The sequence below is a fragment of the Oncorhynchus mykiss genome, chromosome 12 (genome assembly GCF_057628025.1).
Source record: "Oncorhynchus mykiss isolate SJ-2025 chromosome 12, ASM5762802v1, whole genome shotgun sequence".
NCBI classification, from domain to species: Eukaryota; Metazoa; Chordata; class Actinopteri; order Salmoniformes; family Salmonidae; genus Oncorhynchus; species Oncorhynchus mykiss.
The window spans coordinates 78,110,594-78,132,509 of record NC_143033.1 but is presented as its reverse complement, the minus strand read 5'-3'; the positions used below and the strand labels follow the sequence as shown (position 1 = coordinate 78,132,509).

The window sequence follows — 21,916 nt, the reverse complement described above, 5'->3', positions numbered from 1 at the left end:
CAGTATCGTGATACTCATTAGTATCGTGGCAAAGGAAACAAAACACAAAGCGGATTTGACTTCTTTAGGAAAACAGCGCTAATGTTGGAAACAAACATTATGTTGTCATCCAGAGCAGAACCGGCGCCAGGATAAAGTGAGTAAGGGGGCAGTGGAAATCGGTGAGGGGGCTACATTTTGGGGTGTTCTTGCACTGGAATTATATTTAATTCTGCTTATCACGCTTTACCAAAATAAACATAAAGTTCAAATGCAGAGACTCCGAGATCATTGAGTGCTTTTGAAATGACAGGTTGGCGCAAAGTCTGTAATCCATCTCCGCTACGCCGTGTCAGTGTAAAATAGGGTCCTTCTAGCAGTCACAAGGACACATATTCAGCAGGAGGAGGCAGGTAGAGATGCAAATTAGTTGGATTTATTTTACACAGCACTGGGGTTTCAAAGATGACGGCGATGTTTATATTGATATTTAAACGAGCACTGGGTACATGATACCATGTTGGTCAATGTGTATGTCCATCTGGTGAATGTAGATTAACAGAGCAAATAAAGGACCATCATAGCAGTTGCCCCAAGGCAGATGAACACTTTGCCCAGGCCCTAAACACCGTCCAATAACCTTTTGGCAATGCAGGGGTACAAACTTCCCCACGTGGGCCTTTTTTTCTAGCAGGTAAGAGAGAATTCTCTCCTGAACAATGCACAGTGGATACTGGGGTTGTCTCCAGACTCCCCAGCTGTGACAACTTCCGTGCCACTCCCAGGAAAGATTTTGCAGTGCAGTCCTTTTCTCTCCAAGCCCAAGGAAAGGGACAGAGTACACCCTGCCACCCTCTCCAGGCTCCGGAGAGAGCTAGGTCATCATCAATTCAGTGTCAGTCAATGTCGGGATGAAAACCTCACTCATAGGAAGAGCAGAGGAGCAGGAAGGAGACAATTGGGCCGCCAACACTTAAACTGGTAAACTTGACCCCGCCCTTATAAATCTAAATAAAATATTACATGCCAAGGTGTACAACTTTATTCACTTAGCATACCACAGAGATGAGACGCATTTTTTCCCGCTTTTTATGGAAACTCAAAGGAGTCATACCTAACTGCCCCAGTGGCTTTCCATAGCCCGCCTACACACACAGTGGCACGCCCTGTCCATTGTGCTGACAGCGAAGATAGTTTTAGTTTTAAAAAGAGCTAAATCTGAGGGGGGCTAGGCCCCCTTTAGCCCCCTCGTGGAGCCAGGTACGATTCAGAGTCACGTATTTATTTCCCAAGATATAGCACAAACTATTTTACATAGAGCAGGTTTTTAAAGGACAACAGAGTTTGGTCTGCTTCATTTTCATTTTTGCTATGGAAAAAATATTGTCATACTGGTATCACCCTGACCCTATTGGCAATAGTGTAAGTCTTGGCAATTGATTCCTGCAAAACAGGAAGTTGATTCCTGCAAACAGGAAGTCACCTTTCTGTGTATGATATAATAGTTATGTCAAATGTACATTTTAACGAATAACAGCCTTATGTTGTATTACTGAAATGTTACCAGACTGCACTTGACTCCATAGTTATATTGGTCATTCGATCCTTCCTCCTTGAAAAGGTCTGAGACCTCTATTTTATTCATTGTGCTGCCATTCTTCTTCTGTATACTTGTATGTCTGTGCTCCCCTTGATTATGGAATGAAGAAGCACAGGGAGGGAGGAAGATGGAGAGAGGGCTGTGATAAAAATTTCATAAGACCTGCAGTCAGAACAGTAGTGAACCTGAAGCTCCTGCTGCAGAGACAGAGAGCGGAGGAAGAAGCCAGCCCATGTCAATAACACTGCCCAAGAGCAAGAACGTTAGTAACAAGCGAACCCTCCTGATTAACAAGAAATGTTCCCTTCCCAAAACAGAGAGGAATGTTTGGTCTGGCTTTCTGTTACAAAACAACCCACTGGACAAAAACTGGTTGAATCAACATTGTTTCCATGTCAGTTCAACAAAAATAATGAAATATGATGACATTGAATCAATGTGGAAAACTGATAGGACCATCTCTGAATAGTGGGCCATGTGGACACCAAGGCTTTGAGTTCATGTGATGTCAGTGTTTGTTCAACATCTAAAATAATTACCTGGAACAAAGCTCCCTTGGACTGCATCTTTGTACGCCCACCAACCATCATGAATCTTTGGTGAAATTAGCTGTGCTGCAGTAGGAAAAAAACAAAACCACAGAAACTATCATGTCGCTGAAAATGATCATCAACTCACTTGTTAGAACACTTAACTTTCACTTCTTAAGTCTAATATTACCTTTAAAGAGACAATGAGAGAGATTAGAGATAAAAAAATGAATTGAGGCCCTGGCTTTTGTGGTCAGCCTGACCACATTAAAGAGACGTAGGGTTTGGAACGTTCAAGTGGATACCTCCATTTAATAGGATATGTTACGTTACAAATAATAATGGTCTGGTTACTTAAGACATAAATGAAAAGTAGGGAGGTTGGTCCATAACCAAGGGAAGTAGGGTGCACAAGCATTTCGCTACACTCACAATAACATCTACTAACCATGTGTATGTGACCAATAAAATGTGATTTGATTTTGATTAGGGGTGCTGAGGGTACGGAGGCACCCCCTGAAAAATCTGAAAAAAAGTATAAAAATAAGGCAACCAAAGGTTGTGTGTTCGAGTTGGGTCGGGGACAACTGTAGCATTTAAGCTAACACTTTCCCTAACCTCAACCTAATTCTACTAACCTGCAACTTACATTCTCCTAACCTTTGTCCTTACCACAAATGCTAACAAAAGAACAAGCAGCCTGGAATCAGAGCAAGATGTATAGTACTTCCTTTTTTTAACCAGGCAAGTCGGTTAAGAACAAATTCTTATGAACTGCCGTGTTCAGGGGAAGAATGACAGATGTTTACCTTGTAAGCTCAGGGATTTGATCCAGCACCCTTTCGGTGACTGGCCCAACACTTTAACCACTAGGCTACTGCCACCCAATACGTCATCCAAGATGCATTATACAGTGCCTTGCGAAAGTATTCGGCCCCCTTGAACTTTGCGACCTTTTGCCACATTTCAGGCTTCAAACATAAAGATATAAAACTTTATTTTTTTGTGAAGAATCAACAACAAGTGGGACACAATCATGAAGTGGAACGACATTTATTGGATATTTCAAACTTTTTTAACAAATCAAAAACTGAAAAATTGGGCGTGCAAAATTATTCAGCCCCCTTAAGTTAATACTTTGTAGCGCCACCTTTTGCTGCGATTACAGCTGTAAGTCGCTTGGGGTATGTCTCTATCAGTTTTGCACATCGAGAGACTGAAATTTTTGCCCATTCCTCCTTGCAAAACAGCTCGAGCTCAGTGAGGTTGGATGGAGAGCATTTGTGAACAGCAGTTTTCAGTTCTTTCCACAGATTCTCGATTGGATTCAGGTCTGGACTTTGACTTGGCCATTCTAACACCTGGATATGTTTATTTTTGAACCATTCCATTGTAGATTTTGCTTTATGTTTTGGATCATTGTCTTGTTGGAAGACAAATCTCCGCCCAGTCTCAGGTCTTTTGCAGACTCCACCAGGTTCTCTTCCAGAATGGTCCTGTATTTGGCTCCATCCATCTTCCCATCAATTTTAACCATCTTCCCTGTCCCTGCTGAAGAAAAGCAGGCCCAAACCATGATGCTGCCACCACCATGTTTGACAGTGGGGATGGTGTGTTCAGCTGTGTTGCTTTTACGCCAAACAGAACGTTTTGCATTGTTGCCAAAAAGTTTTGTTTTCATCTGACCAGAGCACCTTCTTCCACATGTTTGGTGTGTCTCCCAGGTGGCTTGTGGCAAACTTTAAACGACACTTTTTATGGATATCTTTAAGAAATGGCTTGCACAGTGCTCCTTGGGATGTTTAAAGCTTGGGAAATCTTTTTGTATCCAAATCCGTCTTTAAACTTCTTCACAACAGTATCTCGGACCTGCCTGGTGTGTTCCTTGTTCTTCATGATGCTCTCTGCGCTTTTAACGGACCTCTGAGACTATCACAGTGCAGGTGCATTTATACGGAGACTTGATTACACACAGGTGGATTGTATTTATCATCATTAGTCATTTAGGTCAACATTGGATCATTCAGAGATCCTCACTGAACTTCTGGAGAGAGTTTGCTGCACTGAAAGTAAAGGGGCTGAATAATTTTGCACGCCCAATTTTTCAGTTTTTGATTTGTTAAAAAAGTTTGAAATATCCAATAAATGTCGTTCCACTTCATGATTGTGTCCCACTTGTTGTTGATTCTTCACAAAAAAATACAGTTTTATATCTTCATGTTTGAAGCCTGAAATGTGGCAAAAGGTCGCAAAGTTCAAGGGGGCCGAATACTTTCGCAAGGCACTGTACATAACATCATCCAATTCGTATGATATTGTTCGGCAGGGTAAGACGTGATACTACATGTCCTCCAATTCATATGATATTGTACAACAGCTATTCCATTCATAACATAACATATCATACTTAATGGAGGGGAACATGGGGATCGTGCCCCCTGTCAGTTGTCCTCTCTCTTACTCTCTTGCTACATTGGTGGCAGGCAGCAATGGGATCATTCCGGAGGTTTCTAGGGCGCTGGTTTGCAGACGGTGCTCTGTGCGAATGGACAAGTCTCGAAGGGAGAGAATACTGAAACACTGTTTATGTGAGTGTTCTACTGCCTCTATCACAGGCCCAGGGTTTTGTGGTACATCACTTGCCCTTCTGCACTTCTGGATCTTGGGGTCAAGCCCCACGGTCAGCTGTTCTTCACACTAAACATCATGTCAGCGGTCATGATGGTAAGAACATAATATACCATTTATTGCTGTCTGGCAGATGTAAATAAGAACAGAAATTAGATGGAACTTTTCAAGTATGTTTATTGACAAATGAGTCTCTGTCATAGCTTATTTTGGGAAAGAGGCCTCCTAGGATGATGTAAGATGTGGGTAATAATGATATCCATGCAACATGTAAAGAACAACGCCTAATGTTGAATCTAATCTCAGCATTACAAATTTGACAGGCGCAAAGAGATTTTGTAAATGTTCTCTCATTTGTACCAAATTGGGGGCGGGACAAAAAAAATCTATAATCCTAAACACAAATAGCCTATTATATAATATTATGACTAAGATTCACGAGAATGGCTAGAAAATCAACGATTACAGTAATTGTGTTGCCAACTCACGCGCAAGTGGAGCAAATATTTGCTTTATTGACCTTTAAAGACTCGTCATGCTTAAACCTACATTAAAACAATTATTGGTAGACAGCTGCAACACCCGTGCCCTACATTGCACGGTTTACAGTTGCAACCGTATCATCAACAGAAGACTATTCTGTATTTCCTTACCCAAATACATTTAAATGTGTTACAATATTCTGGGGTTTGTTCAAGCCCTGAAGTTCATCACTTCATCTCATTAATTACATTTAATAACCGCAGGCTTCAAGGCTTACCTGATGTACAGATGAAATATGCTTGAAAAATCAAAAATATTTCCCAAACTATATGCATTCTTCATTCATTCCAAGTTAATTTTGCAAAAGCTTAAATATATTAATTGTAAAGTTTGAGTTCTTAACGATGACAAACTTTGATGAGGCATTTTCCCCAATCCGTCAACGATCCAAGGTGTCACTTTCAGAGTGGGGCGCGCTCTGCCAAAATGGTATGCCAAAAGAACGCGCGTTAAAAAACACTACCGCTCAAAACACGTTGTAATGTGAGCAATAAAAAATATATATTCTATAATTACGACACGATGCCGTCGTTCGCTTCGCCATTGAATGTGTTTGAAGACCGAGTACGAACTAAAGCTACATGACTGGCTATCTTTGAGTGGACTCAACTTGTCACTGCGTGCCGCAGACCATCACCATGGGCAGACTGGTCTCGTGGACTAGACGTAGCATAGTAAACGTAAGTACGGGACACTTAAAATTAGTACAATACTTTATGTTTGGTATGCTTATATAAGATAGTTGTTTACTTAAGGCAAAAACGAAAGGAAAGTGGTTGGTCGTGGTGGTTGAGTGACATAACGCAAAAGTCTAGCAACTCAAAGGTTACATGGTCAAATCTTATCACAGACAGCTTTTGCATTTGAGCTAATTAGCAACTTTGCAACTACTTACTTATTTGTAGGTACTTTGCAACTACTCAGTAGCGGTGCATGGGTAATATCACTGAGGACGCCAAGGCAGTACAAAAGCCATATTACGTGAAAATTGCGTTGTTTGCTTTATAAGCTATTCGTTCATACGCCACCGTGATATACAATAAGGCAGTGACTAGAAAAAGACAACAGTCACACAGTGGCGGAAATAATTTCAAATACACATATGTTAGTTTCGTCACAAAACCGGAGAGCAACATCTGTCCAGTGAAGTCCACAGAGAAAATATAGCATGTAACAAGCAGTTATGTGACCTGCAGCATGGTCAAGCGTGTTAATGTTTTCAACAGTTTACTAAACAACTACTGATTTAGAACCAGAGTTACACTAAGCACCATTTCAATTTAAACATTGTCAAATCAACAAGGCTACATACAGTGGGGCAAAAAAGTATTTAGTCAGCTACCAATTGTGCAAGTTCTCCCACTTAAAAAGATGTGAGAGGCCTGTAATTTTCATCATAGGTACACTTCAACTATGTTAGACAAAATGAGAAAAAAATCCAGAAAATCACATTGTAGGATTTTTAATGAATTTATTTGCAAATTATGGTGGAAAATAAGTATTTGTTCGCCTACAAACAAGCAAGATTTCTGGCTCTCACAGACCTGTAACTTCTTCTTTAAGAGGCTCCTCTGTCCTCCACTCGTTACCTGTATTAATGGCACCTGTTTGAACTTGTTATCAGTATAAAAGACACCTGTCCACAACCTCAAACAGTCACACTCCAAACTCATACAAATTGTAATTTGTAACACATCATACAACATGGATGATGGACATTCACAAATGACTACATACCATACGAAAGGAAACATATGAGACACTAAATGTAGTGTCTCAGATTTCCGTATAGAATAATACGAAATACTCTGAGACCGTGTTGCCATGAGACAGTGACATGCCAGCAAGGTGTGAAAAAAGAATGATGATCAGTCAATAGATAAACTACTCTGAATCTGTAATCTTTACTTTTATTAATTCATGTAGTAATGCATCTTAACAGGAATGGCATGTAGCCTACGTTTTGGCAGTTTGTAATGTATTGCCAAATGGCCATATTTATAAGGCTACAAGTTTTAATTTGTGTGATTAAATCTGTGCTTATGATACCCACAAACCATGACAGGCCTACACAATACAACAATATAACTTAACCCCTACCTAGCCCATAATATTGGGAAAAATGTAGATACATTCCATAATTTCCCACATAGCTAGAAAATACAAGTTCAATGCAAATTAATGGATAATCTGAACACTTAGAGACATCTGGTGGTTGTACTTAGCTAGTACATCTCCAGGAAAAATGTTTGCCGATATACAAACATGGAGGTATTCCACCCATTGTAGACTATACTGTACATAGTCCCACTGTAACACCTATAGGGCTTGGATATAATTGAGTTGAGAAAACAATTATTGTTGGGAGTCTATAATTGGTAGTCAGCTTTCCACTGGATCAGGTGTTGGACTAAGGGTTAGGCCTATACTGTATAACAGACTGGAGTTTGGGGTCACTGGCAACTATGGGTTCCTATGAGAACTCATGTTGCTCATGTTGCCACTAATGTCAATACTAATATTCTAACTGCAGGCTAGTAATTCAATAGCCATTTCATTGTTACATATGAAATTCACTTATTTTCTTGCCTGTGCTTGATAGCCACCTCAATCTCCCTGAGGATTTTCCCCTTATTGTTTCTCATGTTTGCAGATGCCTTTTCTAGAAGGTGATACATCTTCCCTACAATGTAAGACAGTACAAATGTGGTGTACTCAACCATCTCCTTCTTTATTTCCTCCTCACCTAGAGACATGATAAGAAACATCAGGATCAGACACATCAAGCAAAGAAAGGATACACAAAGAGAAGGAAAGCATAGAATGAGATGACATACCTTTACAATTCTACATATTGAAGAGGGGCATGTATATGATGGTGGGTTCACTCGGTTGCCCTCAGAGACGTAGCAGTCCTTTGGATGGTCTTTTTCCTTTGTCACACTGTCGCCTATTTTGGGGAATGGATTTGCCATCTTTTTTTAATAGTCCCTGGAGTGCATCACATTCTGTGGGTAAAGAAGGTATTAGTATGCGTCCCAAATGACACCCTACTCCCTATAGTGCTTTACTTTAGACCGAGAACCAGGGACTCTGTTCAGAAGTAGTGCACTACATAGGGGAATACTGTGCCATTTCGGACGAAGACTTGAATGTGGCCGAACCATCTAGGCCGCGGGTGTCACATTTGGATAGAAATATAGTATACTACGTCAAAAGAGATTTCTAAATGGGAATTAAGGAAAGATTTTCCTCAAATATGTCCACTGCGCTGAACATCACATCTCCAAACACTTCACCAGTTCATTTTCAAGCTCTCTGGCTCCAGTGTAAAATGTGTATTGGTTTAATTTGGTTTGTCTGCAAAGTAGACAGATGGAATATTCCTATAGTAATGCTACTCTCACAAATACCACTAGTACAACAAGTATGACCAATCTATCTTATCATCACTGTCATCATCAGCAGCATCACAAACAATCATAGTTGTGACTGGATACAGAACCAGATACAGTGCCATTCTTTGTCTCCGAATTCTGGGGGACACGGGATAGCGCTGGGATAAATATATTCCAAATTATTTTTGTTCCAGATGACAAATAACATTTATTATTTTTCTCCTTTCATTTATTCTAATTGTTTCTCTCCCTCTGTACCAATCTAAGAGCACAGAGTAATACCTTTAATCCAGTCGGTTGTGATCTCCTTTTCATCTGCCAAAACACATCCCAATATATCTGTAATTAGTGACATCACCATTGAAGAACATACATATTTATCACAGGTGTTCATGTATCGGTTACATAGTATTTATAACAGGGCCAACACTAACTATAACACGTAAAAGTGCAACATACTGTATTTATGTATGATCTATTAGAGATGGGCACCAATATGGAAAATCTATCGATCATTTAGATTTTTCGATACGATTTGACATCGGTTTACAGAAAAAACATTGCAAATGTCTCTGGGCAGAGAACTGCTCGCTAATTTCCACCTGGGCCAGGAGTGAATGTTCTAGGAGCGTAAACCTACTGTGCACAGACCATTTGGGGAGCAGGTACTCAAACCAAAAAATCTGCAACCGCGGTCATAGACTAGTTGAACAAACCTGACTGATTATTTAGTTGCATAGAAGCAATAGATGGCCACATCATAAGAGCTAATTAAATTACACATATTTAATACGAATTTAGCGACGACTTGCGAGATGTGGGTTCAGAACCACAAGGACAAAAACTGTATAGATGTTTTTTTTAAGGGGCATGTGCTCTGTACAGGTAAAGCCCCATCTAAAAGTTCTGTGGGAGGAATTTGTGCATGCAGAACAGTCATATGTTTGTTTTTTTTGCATAGTAGTGTAGGTTAACAGAAAAGATCAACTGATATCATGATATTCTTTGCTTATATTGATCAAACAATATTGATATCGTGGGCTCCCGAGTGTCGCAGTGGTCAAAGGCACTGCATCTCAGTGATAGAGGCATCACCACAGACCTTGGTTCCGATTCCAGGCTGTATCACAACCGGCCGTGATTGGGAGTCCCATAGGTGGCGCACAATTGGCCCACTGTTGTCCGAGTTAGGGTTTGGCCCTGGGAGGCCGTTATTGTAAATAAGAATTTGTTCTTAAATAAAGGTTACATTAAAAAATATATAAGCTGCCACCGATCCCTTTTTCCCCTTTTTGTTTGATGTTATGTCAAGAGGTGTTCCTGGCCACCATTCGGCCGGCTCCCTTGGACGAGGAGAGTGTGAGTGTCCTCGTCTCTTGCTTGACGGGTAGAGCCCTGGAGTTGGCCAATGCCGTCTGGAACGGGCCCGACTCGGCGAGGGGCCACTACCCGGAGTTTCCCCTCCGTTTCCGGGCCGTGTTCGATCACCCTCCGAGATTGTTCCATCTCAGGCAGGGGACCTTGGAGTGGGGTGGAACGACAGGGCCCTGATAGACCATTACAGGTGTAGCCTGAGAGAGGACGTCCGCAGGGAGCTGGCTTGTCGGGACACTACGCTCACCCTGGACGAGCTCATAGACCTGTCGATTTTATTAATTTGTTTCCTTAAGTTTTCTCCTTCTCTTCAGCATAAGGCGCTAGTCGATTCAGGCGCAGCTGGGAACTTTATAGATCGCGGACTCGCCCAGAGGTTGAGGATTCCGTTAGTACAGATAGACCCCCCCTTCCCCGTGCACTCCTTAGATAGTCGACCGTTAGGGTCAGGGCTGGTGAGGGAGGCCACGGTTCCACTGGAGATGATTACACGGGGGATCACAAGGAGCGGATTAGTCTGTTCCTTATCGATTCACCTGCGTTTCCGGTGGTGCTGGGGGTTCCCTGGCTGGCTATTCACAATCCTAGGATTTCGTGGAGACAGGGAGCTCTCCAGGGGTGGTCTGATGAGTGTTCAGGCAGGTGTGTAGGAGTTTCCATCGGTGCGACGACGGTGGAGAGTCCAGACCAGGTTTCCACCGTGCGCATTCCCGCTGAGTATGCCGATTTGGCTATCGCCTGTAAAAAGAAGGTGACCCAATTACCACCCCATCGATGGGGGGATTGCGTGATAAACCTCCAGCTAAACGCTGCACTGCCCAGGAGTCACGTGTACCCTTTGTCCCAGGAGGAGACGTTGGCTATGGAGACATATGTCACGGAAGCTCTGGGACAGGGGGACATTCGGCCCTCCATGTCACCCGTCTCCTCGAGTTTATTTTTTGTGAAGAAAAAGGAGGGTGGTTTGCGTCCGTGCATTGATTATCGAGGTCTCAATTCCATCACGGTGGGTTTTAGTTACCCACTACCTCTCATCGCTACGGCGGTGGAATCATTTCACGAGGCGCGGTTCTTCACGAAACTGGACCCCAGGAGCACGTATAATCTAGTGCGTATTCGGGAGGGAGATGAGTGGAAAACTGCGTTTAGTACCACATCTGGCCATTAGGAGTACCTCGTCATGCCATATGGGTTAAAGAATGCTCCAGCCATCTTTCAATCCTTCGTCGACGAGATTCTCAGGGACCTGCACGGACAGGGTGTGGGGGTGTATGATATCTTGATCTACTCCGCCACACGCGCCGCGCATGTGTCTCTGGTGCGCAAGGTTCTTGGGCGACTGCTGGAGCATGACCTATTGGTGAAGGCGGAGAAATGTGAGTTTTCCAAACGAGCCGTTTCCTTCCTGGGTTATCGCATTTCCACCTCGGGGGTGGTGATGGAGTGTGACCGCGTCAAGGCCGTGCGTAATTGGCCGACTCCGACCACGGTAAAGGTGGTGCAGCGGTTCTTAGGGTTTGCCAATTACTACCGGAGGTTTATCCGGGGTTTTGGTCAGGTGGCGGCTCCCATTACCTCACTGCTGAAGGGGGGCCTGTGCGTTTGCAGTGGACGGCAGAGGCGGACGGAGCTTTCCTTCGTTTGTTCACCGACGCTCCGGTGTAGGCGCATCCGGACCCCTCTTTGGCGTTCATAGTGGAGGTGGGTTGGAGCCGTGCTCTTACAGCGCTCGGGTGCTCCACCGAAGCTCCGCCCCCATGCTTTTTTTTGAAGAAGCTCGGGCCGGCGGAGCAAAACTGTGATGTGGGGGACAGGGAGTTGTTGGCTGTGGTTAAAGCCCTGAAGGTGTGGAGACACTGGCTCGAGGGGGCTAAGCACCCTTTCCTCATCTGGACTGACCACTGTAACCTGGAGTATATCCGAGCAGCTAGGAGACTGAATCCTCGTCAGGCAAGGTGGGCCATGTATTTCACCAGATTTAGATTCACGATCTTGTATAGACCAGGTTCCCTTAACACTAAGGCCGACGCGCTGTCCCGTCTCTACGACACCGAGGACCGGTCCATTGATCCTACTCCTATCATTCCGGCGGCTAGGCTGGTGGCACCGGTAGTATGGGAGGTGGACGCGGACATTGAGCGGGCGCTAAGGGGGGAACCTGTGCTTCCACAGTGCCCAGAGGGTCGTAGGTACGTGCCGCTCGCTGTACGTGATCAATTGATTCGGTGGGCTCATAGTCTACCCTCGTCGGGTCACCCGGGGATTTCGAGGACAGTGCGGGGTCTTAGGGGGAAGTACTGGTGACCCACCTTAGTTAAGGACGTGCGATTCTATGTCTCCTCCTGTTCAGTGTGCGCCCAGAGCAAGGCTCCTAGGCACTTGCCACGAGGGAAGTTACAACCCCTCCCCGTTGCACAACGGCCGTGGTCCCATCTATTGGTGGACTTTCTCACTGATCTTCCCCTGTCTCAGGGAGACACGACGATCCTGGTCGTTGTGGATCGGTTCTCTAAGTCCTGCCGTCTTATCCCGTTGCCCGGTCTCCCTACGGCCCTACAGACTGCGGAGGCTCTGTTCACCTACGTCTTCCGGCACTACAGGGTGCCCGAGGACATCGTTTCTGATTGGGGTCCCCAGTTCACATCCCGCGTGTGGAACGTCTGGGGGTCTCGGTCAGCCTAACCTCTGGGTATCACCCGGAGAGTAATGGGCGGGTGGAGAGAGTGAATCAGGAGGTGGGTAGGTTTCTGTGGTCGTATTGCCAGGACCGGACGGGGGAGTGGGCGAGATACGTCCCCTGGGCTGAAATGGCCCAGAACTCACTACGCCACTCCTCTACCAACATGTCACCGTTTCAGTGCGTGTTAGGGTACCAGCCGGTTCTGGCACCATGGCATCAGAGCCAGACCGAGGCTCCTGCGGTGGAGGAGTGGGTGCAGCGCTCTAAGGAGACCTGGAGGGCCGTCCAGGAATCACTACGTCAGGAGAGTGGACGGCAGAAGAAGAGCGCTGACCGTCACCGCAGTGAGGCCCCCGTGTTCGCACCGGGGGACAGGGTCTGGCTCTCAACCCGAGGAGCACCGGTTTGTGTGTGTCAAGAACTGCAATGCTGCTGGATTTTTCACGCTCAACAGTTTCCTGTGTGTATCAAGAATAGTCCATCTAGCCTTGACAAAACTGTGAGACGCTTTGCAGTCAACATGGGCCAGCATCCCTGTGGAACACTTTCACCACCTTGTAGAGTCCATACCCTGACAAATTGAGGCTGCTCTGAGGGCAAAAGGGGGTGCAACTCAATGTTCCTAATGTTTTGTACACTCAGTGTATATTTGCCTTCACAAAAAGCAATTCAATTAATCAAGTAGTTAATGACTGTCATGTGTCAACTTGCACTAAGTACACACACACACACACACACACACACACACACACACACACACACACACACACACACACATATATATATATATATATATATATATATATGGACCTTCCATTGCTCTCTGCGCTTTTAACGGACCTCTGAGACTATCACAGTGCAGGTGCATTTATACGGAGACTTGATTACACACAGGTGGATTGTATTTATTATCATTAGTCATTTAGGTCAACATTGGATCATTCAGAGATCCTCACTGAACTTCTGGAGAGAGTTTGCTGCACTGAAAGTAAAGGGGCTGAATAATTTTGCACGCCCAATTTTTCAGTTTTTGATTTGTTAAAAAAGTTTGAAATATCCAATAAATGTCGTTCCACTTCATGATTGTGTCCCACTTGTTGTTGATTCTTCACAAAAAAATAAAGTTTTATATCTTTATGTTTGAAGCCTGAAATGTGTCAAAAGGTCGCAAAGTTCAAGGGGGCCGAATACTTTCGCAAGGCACTGTATATAGTGTATGTTGTAAAGCAGGTTTGTGGGTGGGAATCCACTAAACAAATTATAGTACATTCCTATTTTCCTCCTTCTTATATAGATTATTTGATCAGGTTGAATTTGCTAAATTATTTTGGAACAATGCTTTGAAACAAAGTACAGTATTCAAATACATTTTTTTATTTACTATCCACTGTCTGTTATATATTAAAAACTCGGCCAAAGGTCAATAACCTCAAATATCCATTAAAATGGTGCCTAATACTTGTATGTTTGAGAAATTTGATTTATGAGATTTCTGTTGATTTGTATTTGGCGCCCTGCAATTTCATTGGCTGTTGGCGAGGGGTTCCGCTAGACAGGTTTAAACCATAAAAACAGACTATTAGTCTGTAGTGTTCATTTCATAGCGGTACTTCTGGACCGAGCCTCGCGAGAGTTTGGTGTCTTTTGAAGACTGGGATCACGTCATTACCTTTACCAACCACAAGAGGGCAATATGTCCTTTAGTTCGTTTTTTAGGTACCACCCTTATTTATTGAAGTCCTCTATATAGGCTGGGCAGAGTTTATTGAACCGATGTTAATGATTGGGTATGACTATGGATTTTAGGGTGAATATAGATGGTCAGTAATAGGTATTGACTGTGCAGTTATAGTTTATTGGCCTGTTCTCCTTATATCTGGTTGAATTACAGCAGTCATCAGAGCAGGGATGTAACTATACCTGCGACCTGCCCCAGTACCTGTGCGTTAGAGATGACGACGATAGCTCTAACGTACAGATAGATACCGTACGACCTTATTCAAAAACTCTCATGATCTTATAGAAAGATAGTTTCAGCTCAACTGCGATGTTATGGTATGTAAACGTAGTGTATCACCTTTTATGTTGTTTTGCAAAACATGGGCCTACCACCCCCAGAACTTCCATTTAAATTCAGTACTTTCAATGTGTAGGCCATAAACAAAGCGTTGCATCGGGGGTGCATTTGCAATTGCGTAAAATGCTCATAACATTGTTACGTCATAATTGATGAGGTTTAAAACTGAGCAGAAAAACTGGTTGGATCAGTCTTATCTTCGTTGTTGACTGGACGACCTAGTGTTAATCATTGGATGCGCATTCTCTTATTTTACAAGGAAAAGACATGGAGAGTAAAGTATCTGAGGTATGTTACTTTATTTTCAATGCTGTGGTTATTGTAAATGAGAAGAATAATCATTATACAGATTTTACAGCAGGATGACATCCAATTGTATTCATTTATGTGGGTTAAAAGGTAGCCTATAGGCTGTCATTGACCAAAACATTTAAGTAATAGACCACTCATAGGCTACTGTAAAGATAGGCTAGATGTAGCATGTAGGCCAACTTTCTAATGACTTCAAGGGGTCAAAGGTTATGACCCTTAGGTTGGGTGCAAGCAAAGATGATCAATTATATTGACAAGATAGTTGAGTGGCCACTCTAACAATGGAAATACATATCCTGTAAGGCAGGTGGGAGGGGGTGAGATCAGGTATGACCATTCTAGCCAAGGAGAGGGCAGATGCATGTGTGAACAACAGGCACAACTCCAATATAAAGTCGATTTTTTTCCAAAGTTGCTGAAATGCCACGAGTGTCCGCTTATATCAGTGCATTCCAAACAAACTAACCATTGCGAAACTTCTATTCGATCAAATAAACATCACGCAGCAAATTACCGATTACATTTTTCGTTGTTCAAGTTCAATACTCTCATTGACCTCCATACAAATTCTTCACTTCGTGGTCTTATTTTCGCTGATAAATTTTGGGTAGATTAAAACCTCGCTTTGCCTCTTCCTTTCTGGTGAAAGAGTTGCAATAGGTCAAAGGATATAACCTCGCCTTCACTATAGATAAGATGAGACCAACGAGATGGCTAAAGGTGAGGCATGTACAGTTCTTTCTGATGTCTTTCAGGGGTCAGAGGTCAAAAGTGATGACCTCACCCTCATAGATATTGGAATCACAGCCTCTTGAGGACCCTATAAATATTGCTGATGACATGCAGGATGAAGTCAGATTTACACAAATTATCCATTCACACATAGGTCAAAGGTCTATACATTATGGCTAGGTCCCGGTGATCATAGAGAGATTATTTTCCTCTGCATAGATATGAAAAAGATCAGCCTGATACTGGGAGCCTGACCCAATTCTTTGCTGATCAAGAAATAGCCAGCCCAACTCAGTCAATAGCAGCTGAACCGGAGGCAGAGATGCAGGAGGCTGGTCTGAAGTCAGCTGACCCAACCCAGTCACTAAAGGCTAAAATAGAAAGTGAGATGCAGGCTGATCTAGAGACAGCCGGCCCATCCCATGTACAGGAGCCACACCAGACTTCTCTACTCAACTCTGGAGACCTGGAACTGGAGGTGAAGACTGTAGTCACCTCTCAATTTAATCTACTAGTTGCGTTGTGTGTGTGTGTTTAGGAGGAGAGAGTACTAGAGTCGATTGAATTCCAGCCTAACTGTACTTCCTGTCGTCCCCAGGATACTGATGTGACCTTCACCACCACGCCCACGGCCCCCCAGGCTGCAACGTCCCAGAACAGCCTTGTCAGGCTGCAAAGAAGCTCCCCAGACCTCTCCACCTTTGTGCAGGACATGACTGACAAGTATGTTGCTCTGTGGCTTTCCTATTCTCCCCTTGACTGTTTGATTGTATTATAAATATTTTAGATGCCCAGCTCATCTGGGCTTCCTAGATATGTTCCCCATTAGAAAAGGTATATTTTATTTACTTTTCAGACACTGGAATCTGTTGAGTGAGAATATGCGTGCCAAGGTGAGTTAAAGTCAGTTCCTGTCTGATTGGTTAGTTAAATGGTGACTAATCACATGGCTCTAAGTCATTATATCAGTACAGTGTCTAACTTCTCTATATGTTCATTACAGTTAACCAGAGATGAGTTTACTGCCAAGTGCATGGACATTGTCACATGGGTGAAGAAGATCAAATCAACAGTTGTGGTTCCAGCCCTTGACCTCACCATGCAGATAGAGCTGACTGAGTTGCCAGGCTCTCCTGGATCAGGAAGTGAGGAGGCAGTAACTTCTCTTTCCCGCACTGTGAGATTAAGTTGTACTCAAGGCCCCAGCAGGAGCACCAGCTCTAAAACTTCCTGGAGCATGCGGACACCCACACTTTTCCCCTCCACTTACAGGTAAGCACCACTATCCACTTCCCTCCAAGAAGTTCTACCCTCACACATTACTCCCATACCCCTCACCATGTGTACCAATAACCAGCCCCACTTAGTGAGAGATACTGCTTAGATGGATACAAGCGCTCTAAAATGTTTATTGGTTTACTTCCTCTTCAGTAGTAATAATAATGAGGTTGAGTCCAAAATGCCATGGACATTTTTGTTACTATGTCTCTGTTGTGTGCATTCTCTAGGTCCATGACCTCTTTGCTGAGTGAAGAGGACGATGAAGACTTGATCCCTGGAGAGTTCACATATCTCTCTACACCTGAGGGGGACAATAGAGAGGTGAAGGACAGACCCTGCTCAGAACCACTCAGGTCTGTGTTTGGCCTGTCTCAGAGCTGTGTTTTCAATCAAATGGTCCACAGTGGAGCATGTAGGTCGCTGAGTGAGATTGTACTGCCGTCCAGCCGGAGTAGGCAGAGGAAGCTCATGCCCATCATCGTCTCTGCAGACACCAGGTTGGTAATGGAAATTGTGGAGATGGTGATGAAAGTCATCAACTCCAGGCTAGTTCAGCTAATGCTACATGTGGGTTGTGATCAGGGAACTGAAGACCATGGCAGCAACTCAGCAAGCATTCGGTTTGCTCAAGAGATGCTGAGCATGGCAATTGCATCAATGTATGCCCACGCCATGGCGCATATTGCGCACGGAAGCAAGTCCAGCAGTCGCCAGTCCAAAAAGTCTCCGCTTGAATTAGAGGGGGAGCTTGAAGCCATATTGGGTCCTCTGGCTGGACAGGTAATAGTCACCATCATTAATAGTATCCTCAGGACTAAAGACAATGGAAGAACTGAGCAGGAACGGACCACCCCTTTGAGTTACTTCCTTACTGCGGTTTCTGCTGAAATTCAAAGCATGGTAGTTCAAAGATCTGCAAGTAGACATTCCTCCAGGCAGTCCATCAGAGACCACTTGATGAATATCTCCAAGGGCAAGATCGTGAAAGCCGTTCAAATTAAAATGTCACAACTCTATGGCGAGTCTACCAACGAAAGCTGCATATCAGCAACTCCAACAATCCAGAGCCTGTCCATGTGCTCTTCCAAAGAATCCCTTTGTGATTGGACCTCAGACGACGTGCATCCAGCTAAGTTCCTGTCTAGCAACAGAATTACAGCATTGTCGAATGATGTTGTGGATGTTGTGTTTGGTGATGTTCTTTATAATCTTGGACTTTTGGACAGCCAAACACATTTAAATCCACAGAGCACCGGCTCATCAATAGACATCAGGGGTGTTGCTGGGGAGATGGTCAGACAAGTCTCCGTAAAACTCCAGCCCTTTGTTTCTGAGAGCAGTCTGGAGGCCATGTCCACGACTCACGACTCACCATCTCTGCCCATCTCAGACTCTGACTTGAAGTTCTTGTGCTCTCACTCAGCGTTTGCTGTGGCAACTGCCTGCCAAGCAATTCAAAATGAGCTTGAGATTGAGATGAGTCTCAACCCAGCCACAGAGGCCGGCTCCCAGGGTAACCTTGCTGCCAGAGACCTGGTATCTTCTCTGTCACAGAGTCTTGAGGACATAGATGTTTCTCACATCATTCAGGGCCTTAAGGAGGAAGATGTGACATTTGCCAATCTGAACAAAACCCCTTCAAGCGACACTAATAGATTAGAGGAAATCTTATCTGCCCATATTTCCCCTGAAAGTATTGCAGCGGCATCGGTGGATCTTTTTGATGGCGTATTAGGAGACTTGCATGAGGCATTTGAGGCAAATAAGGTCTCAGCAGCCACAAAATCTGGTCGCAAAAGGTTCTGGGTGGAAGTACATTCAAGTTCACGAAACCTGTACACCAATGTGCTGGACAAACTAAATAAGTGGTTCAGTTTACACCATCTCACTGAGGAAAAAGATGTCCCTCTGAATACCAAGCTCTCTGCAACTGGACCACTCCCAACTGAGGCCTGTTTGGAGGTATCTCCTGTGCAAAAGACCAGTATTAACAGCTCAGGTATGTCCTTCAGGTCTCTGAGTGATATCTCAGACAACCAGCCAACCCTCAACACATGCACTAAAGAGGTCATCAAAAAGGTGGCATCAGTTCTGAAGGTTGAGGCTTCTAAGGAAGACTGTTCTTCTTCCGTTGGTGGGAGGACATTAAATGTGTTCTTGGAGTTCAGCCAGAAGTTGGATGCTCTCATCTCAAAGTTGGAGGACATCCCCATTTTAGGTGAGATTTCCTCGCTCACACAGCCACAAAGTGCAGTCAGCAGCAGCAGAACCTCTAATATTTCCATCCGGAGTATTCTAAGTGTGGAGTTCCACACAAAGGCTAACCAAATCGTGAGTGAGGCCATCTTTGGAGCTGCAATTGTTTTCATTGCTCGCAAGGCCAACCATTTGGAGCTAATGAATATGCCTGCTACCTATTCACAACACCTGTTTGCAGCAGCCTCAGACATTGTGAACATTATTGTGGAAGACCTAGAGAGAGAGACCATGGATACAGAGTCCCACCTAATACCTAAAATAGTTTTTGATGAGTTTCTGGATGTGGCTCACAACATCTACTACCGAGTGAAGGATAGGCTGAAGGTCTTCTTCTCCATGTCCCCAGTGCCAGCCTCCAAAACCAAAGATATGGTGGATTCCATGCCTGTGGAGAAACATGGATACTTTGAGGCCTCTGACACTGCTCATGACCCGGAGCGACCTCAATCTGTCAGGAGTGAGAAGATGTTGACAAAAGACAGTTTAGCCAATGTTGAAAGGTCTAAATCCCTTGCATCTCAGGGTGACACGTCAACAGAAAATCAAGACTTTGACACCTTCACATTGACACCCACCAAGAGCATGTCAGGGTTGAGTGATCACAGTTTGAAAGGAGATTTTTCTCTCTTGAGTGAAAGTTGCCAACCATTTTTGGCTCTCCAAGACTCAACAGTGCCAGTCACTAAGCAGAGTTTCACCAAATCTGCTAAGAACACCCTCAGCCAGATCCTAAATGTGATCAAGTGCAGAGTGGTTGCCTCGAATAATTCATCTGTTGGAAAGAAGACAACTGACATGTTGGACTCTCTTCTTGAGAGCCTTGACCAGTTGACTGCAGATGAGATAAAGGGGACAGCGTCCCACAGCTTGATCACAATAGATGTGCCAGAATCACTGTCTAAGCAATCCTTGACAAAATACTTGTCAACTCATGAGAGGAACCAGGATTCTTCCCCTGCAAAGCTTGTATGTCAACCATCATGTCTGATACCAACATCCATATCTGACACCAACATTATATTGCAAACTATAATGGAAACGCTGGTGACGGAGGAATCAAGGAAGACTTCAGCAGAGGAAAACCTTGAGAGGCTCGTCTCCATTGAAACCATTCAAAGTGTGTCAGACGAACTCATCACAAAGGTCCATGGTCTCATTCAGGAGATCACAATAAGCCGGCAACTTCAATCAATGGCTGGTCACAGGAGCTTATCTGAACCGGCATTGCCAAAGCCAGCCCTGAAAAAGCTGTCAAGGAATGATGCCTTTGAGCTCGCCTACAGCTTTGCCGAAAATTCTGTTAGGACTCTCCTGGGGCAGTGTTTAGATGTCTCGCCCTTTTCCACCGGAGTAAGGCAGACGATGGATCAGGTCACTAAGATAATGACCAACACAGTGATGGACACGCTGACTGATGTGTCCAAGCCCACAGTGAAGTCAGAGGATGGTAAGTTAAATTGCCATTTTAACTCTGTAGAGGAATCTTTTGTAACGTGCTCAATAGATTGTTTCTTATGGTGTAAAGTTTACTGACTTCAACTGTGCCTAATGTATCGTATCTACTTCTCCTAGAATTAGTTTCCAGGTTAGTCCAACCAGATGAATTCCCCACCAGGAGCCTTAACCCAGCTGATGGCAACGCTGAGGTGACGCCTCGTCCTGCTGGAGGTGAAAAGAATAGCAAGAAGTGGCATTTCCTTTTCAAAATGCCTAACATCCCGAAGATCAGGATCAAGGTAGGGAGCTTTGTGTTTTGGAATTGCTTCTAAGTTAGGGCTGCGATTTAATTATCCCACAGCCAGTGGGCTTATGAGATATTGTGAGGGCTCTAATGTCAGGATATATTTTGTCAACAGGTGTTCAAGAGAAAAGGACAATCCAAGAAGCACCCTGAACTGGAAGCGCTGCCAACAAAACGTTTCAGTGATATGTCACTGAGTGAGTAATAAGCATTGATTATGTCATTTTAATTCATCACCATGTGACCAGTTTGTAACGACCTTGGCAAGAGTGAACAAAGATACAGTACCAGTCAAAAGTTTGGACACACCTACTCATTCAAGGGTTTTTCTCCAGTTTTTATTATTTTCTACATAGTACAATAACACATATAGAATCATGTTGTAACCAAAAAAGTGTTAAACAAATCAGACTATGTGTATATTTGAAATTCTTCAAAGTAGCCTTGATGACAGCATTGCACACTTTTGGTTTCAGAGGTTCCTTCCGCTTCCCCGCCAATGGAGGACCTGATACCTGCACCTACTGCACAGGATCCCCAGTCCCGTAAATGCTCCTTTGTGGTTAGGGTGTTTCGGGCCCTCTCTCGAGCCATCACCAGCCTCTTCAGAGGAGCTTCAGGGAAGAAGCACTAGATAAGTGCCTGATTTTAATAAACATTACTGCATTTATTTTTGTGTCTACAGCAGTCGTATGTGCAAAATAACAAGATTAGTACTTGTTATTAGTACTTTATAGTGGTAGACTTTTTATGGTCATTGATTGTGGAATACTGATAAAGAC

At 43.9% G+C, this 21,916-nt stretch overlaps 2 protein-coding genes and 1 long non-coding RNA gene across 3 annotated transcripts in view; 2 read left to right on the top strand and 1 right to left on the bottom strand.

The window, feature by feature from the left end:
• LOC110538402 (carbonic anhydrase-related protein 10) overlaps positions 1-6,020 on the bottom strand; it is a 32,829-nt gene extending 26,809 nt beyond the window's left edge. Inside the window, exons 1-2 of the mRNA XM_021625205.3 lie at positions 5,498-6,020; positions 2,119-2,193 (exon numbers count right to left, since the gene is read on the bottom strand). Of these exons, the coding sequence (XP_021480880.1) occupies positions 2,119-2,193; positions 5,498-5,555 (133 nt within the window). The 5' untranslated portion in view covers positions 5,556-6,020. The remainder of the gene's footprint in view (positions 1-2,118; positions 2,194-5,497) is intronic.
• The window catches only part of LOC149979382 (uncharacterized), a 133,386-nt gene that overhangs the window by 84,782 nt on the left and 26,688 nt on the right, over positions 1-21,916 (top strand). The window lies entirely within an intron of this gene.
• On the top strand, positions 17,372-21,804 carry LOC110538969 (uncharacterized). Its single transcript, XM_090193451.1, has 3 exons — positions 17,372-21,129; positions 21,250-21,331; positions 21,611-21,804. Exon 1 carries the CDS (start codon positions 17,528-17,530, stop codon positions 20,924-20,926), a length of 3,399 nt encoding a protein of 1,132 aa, XP_090049577.1. The 5' UTR covers positions 17,372-17,527; the 3' UTR covers positions 20,927-21,129; positions 21,250-21,331; positions 21,611-21,804.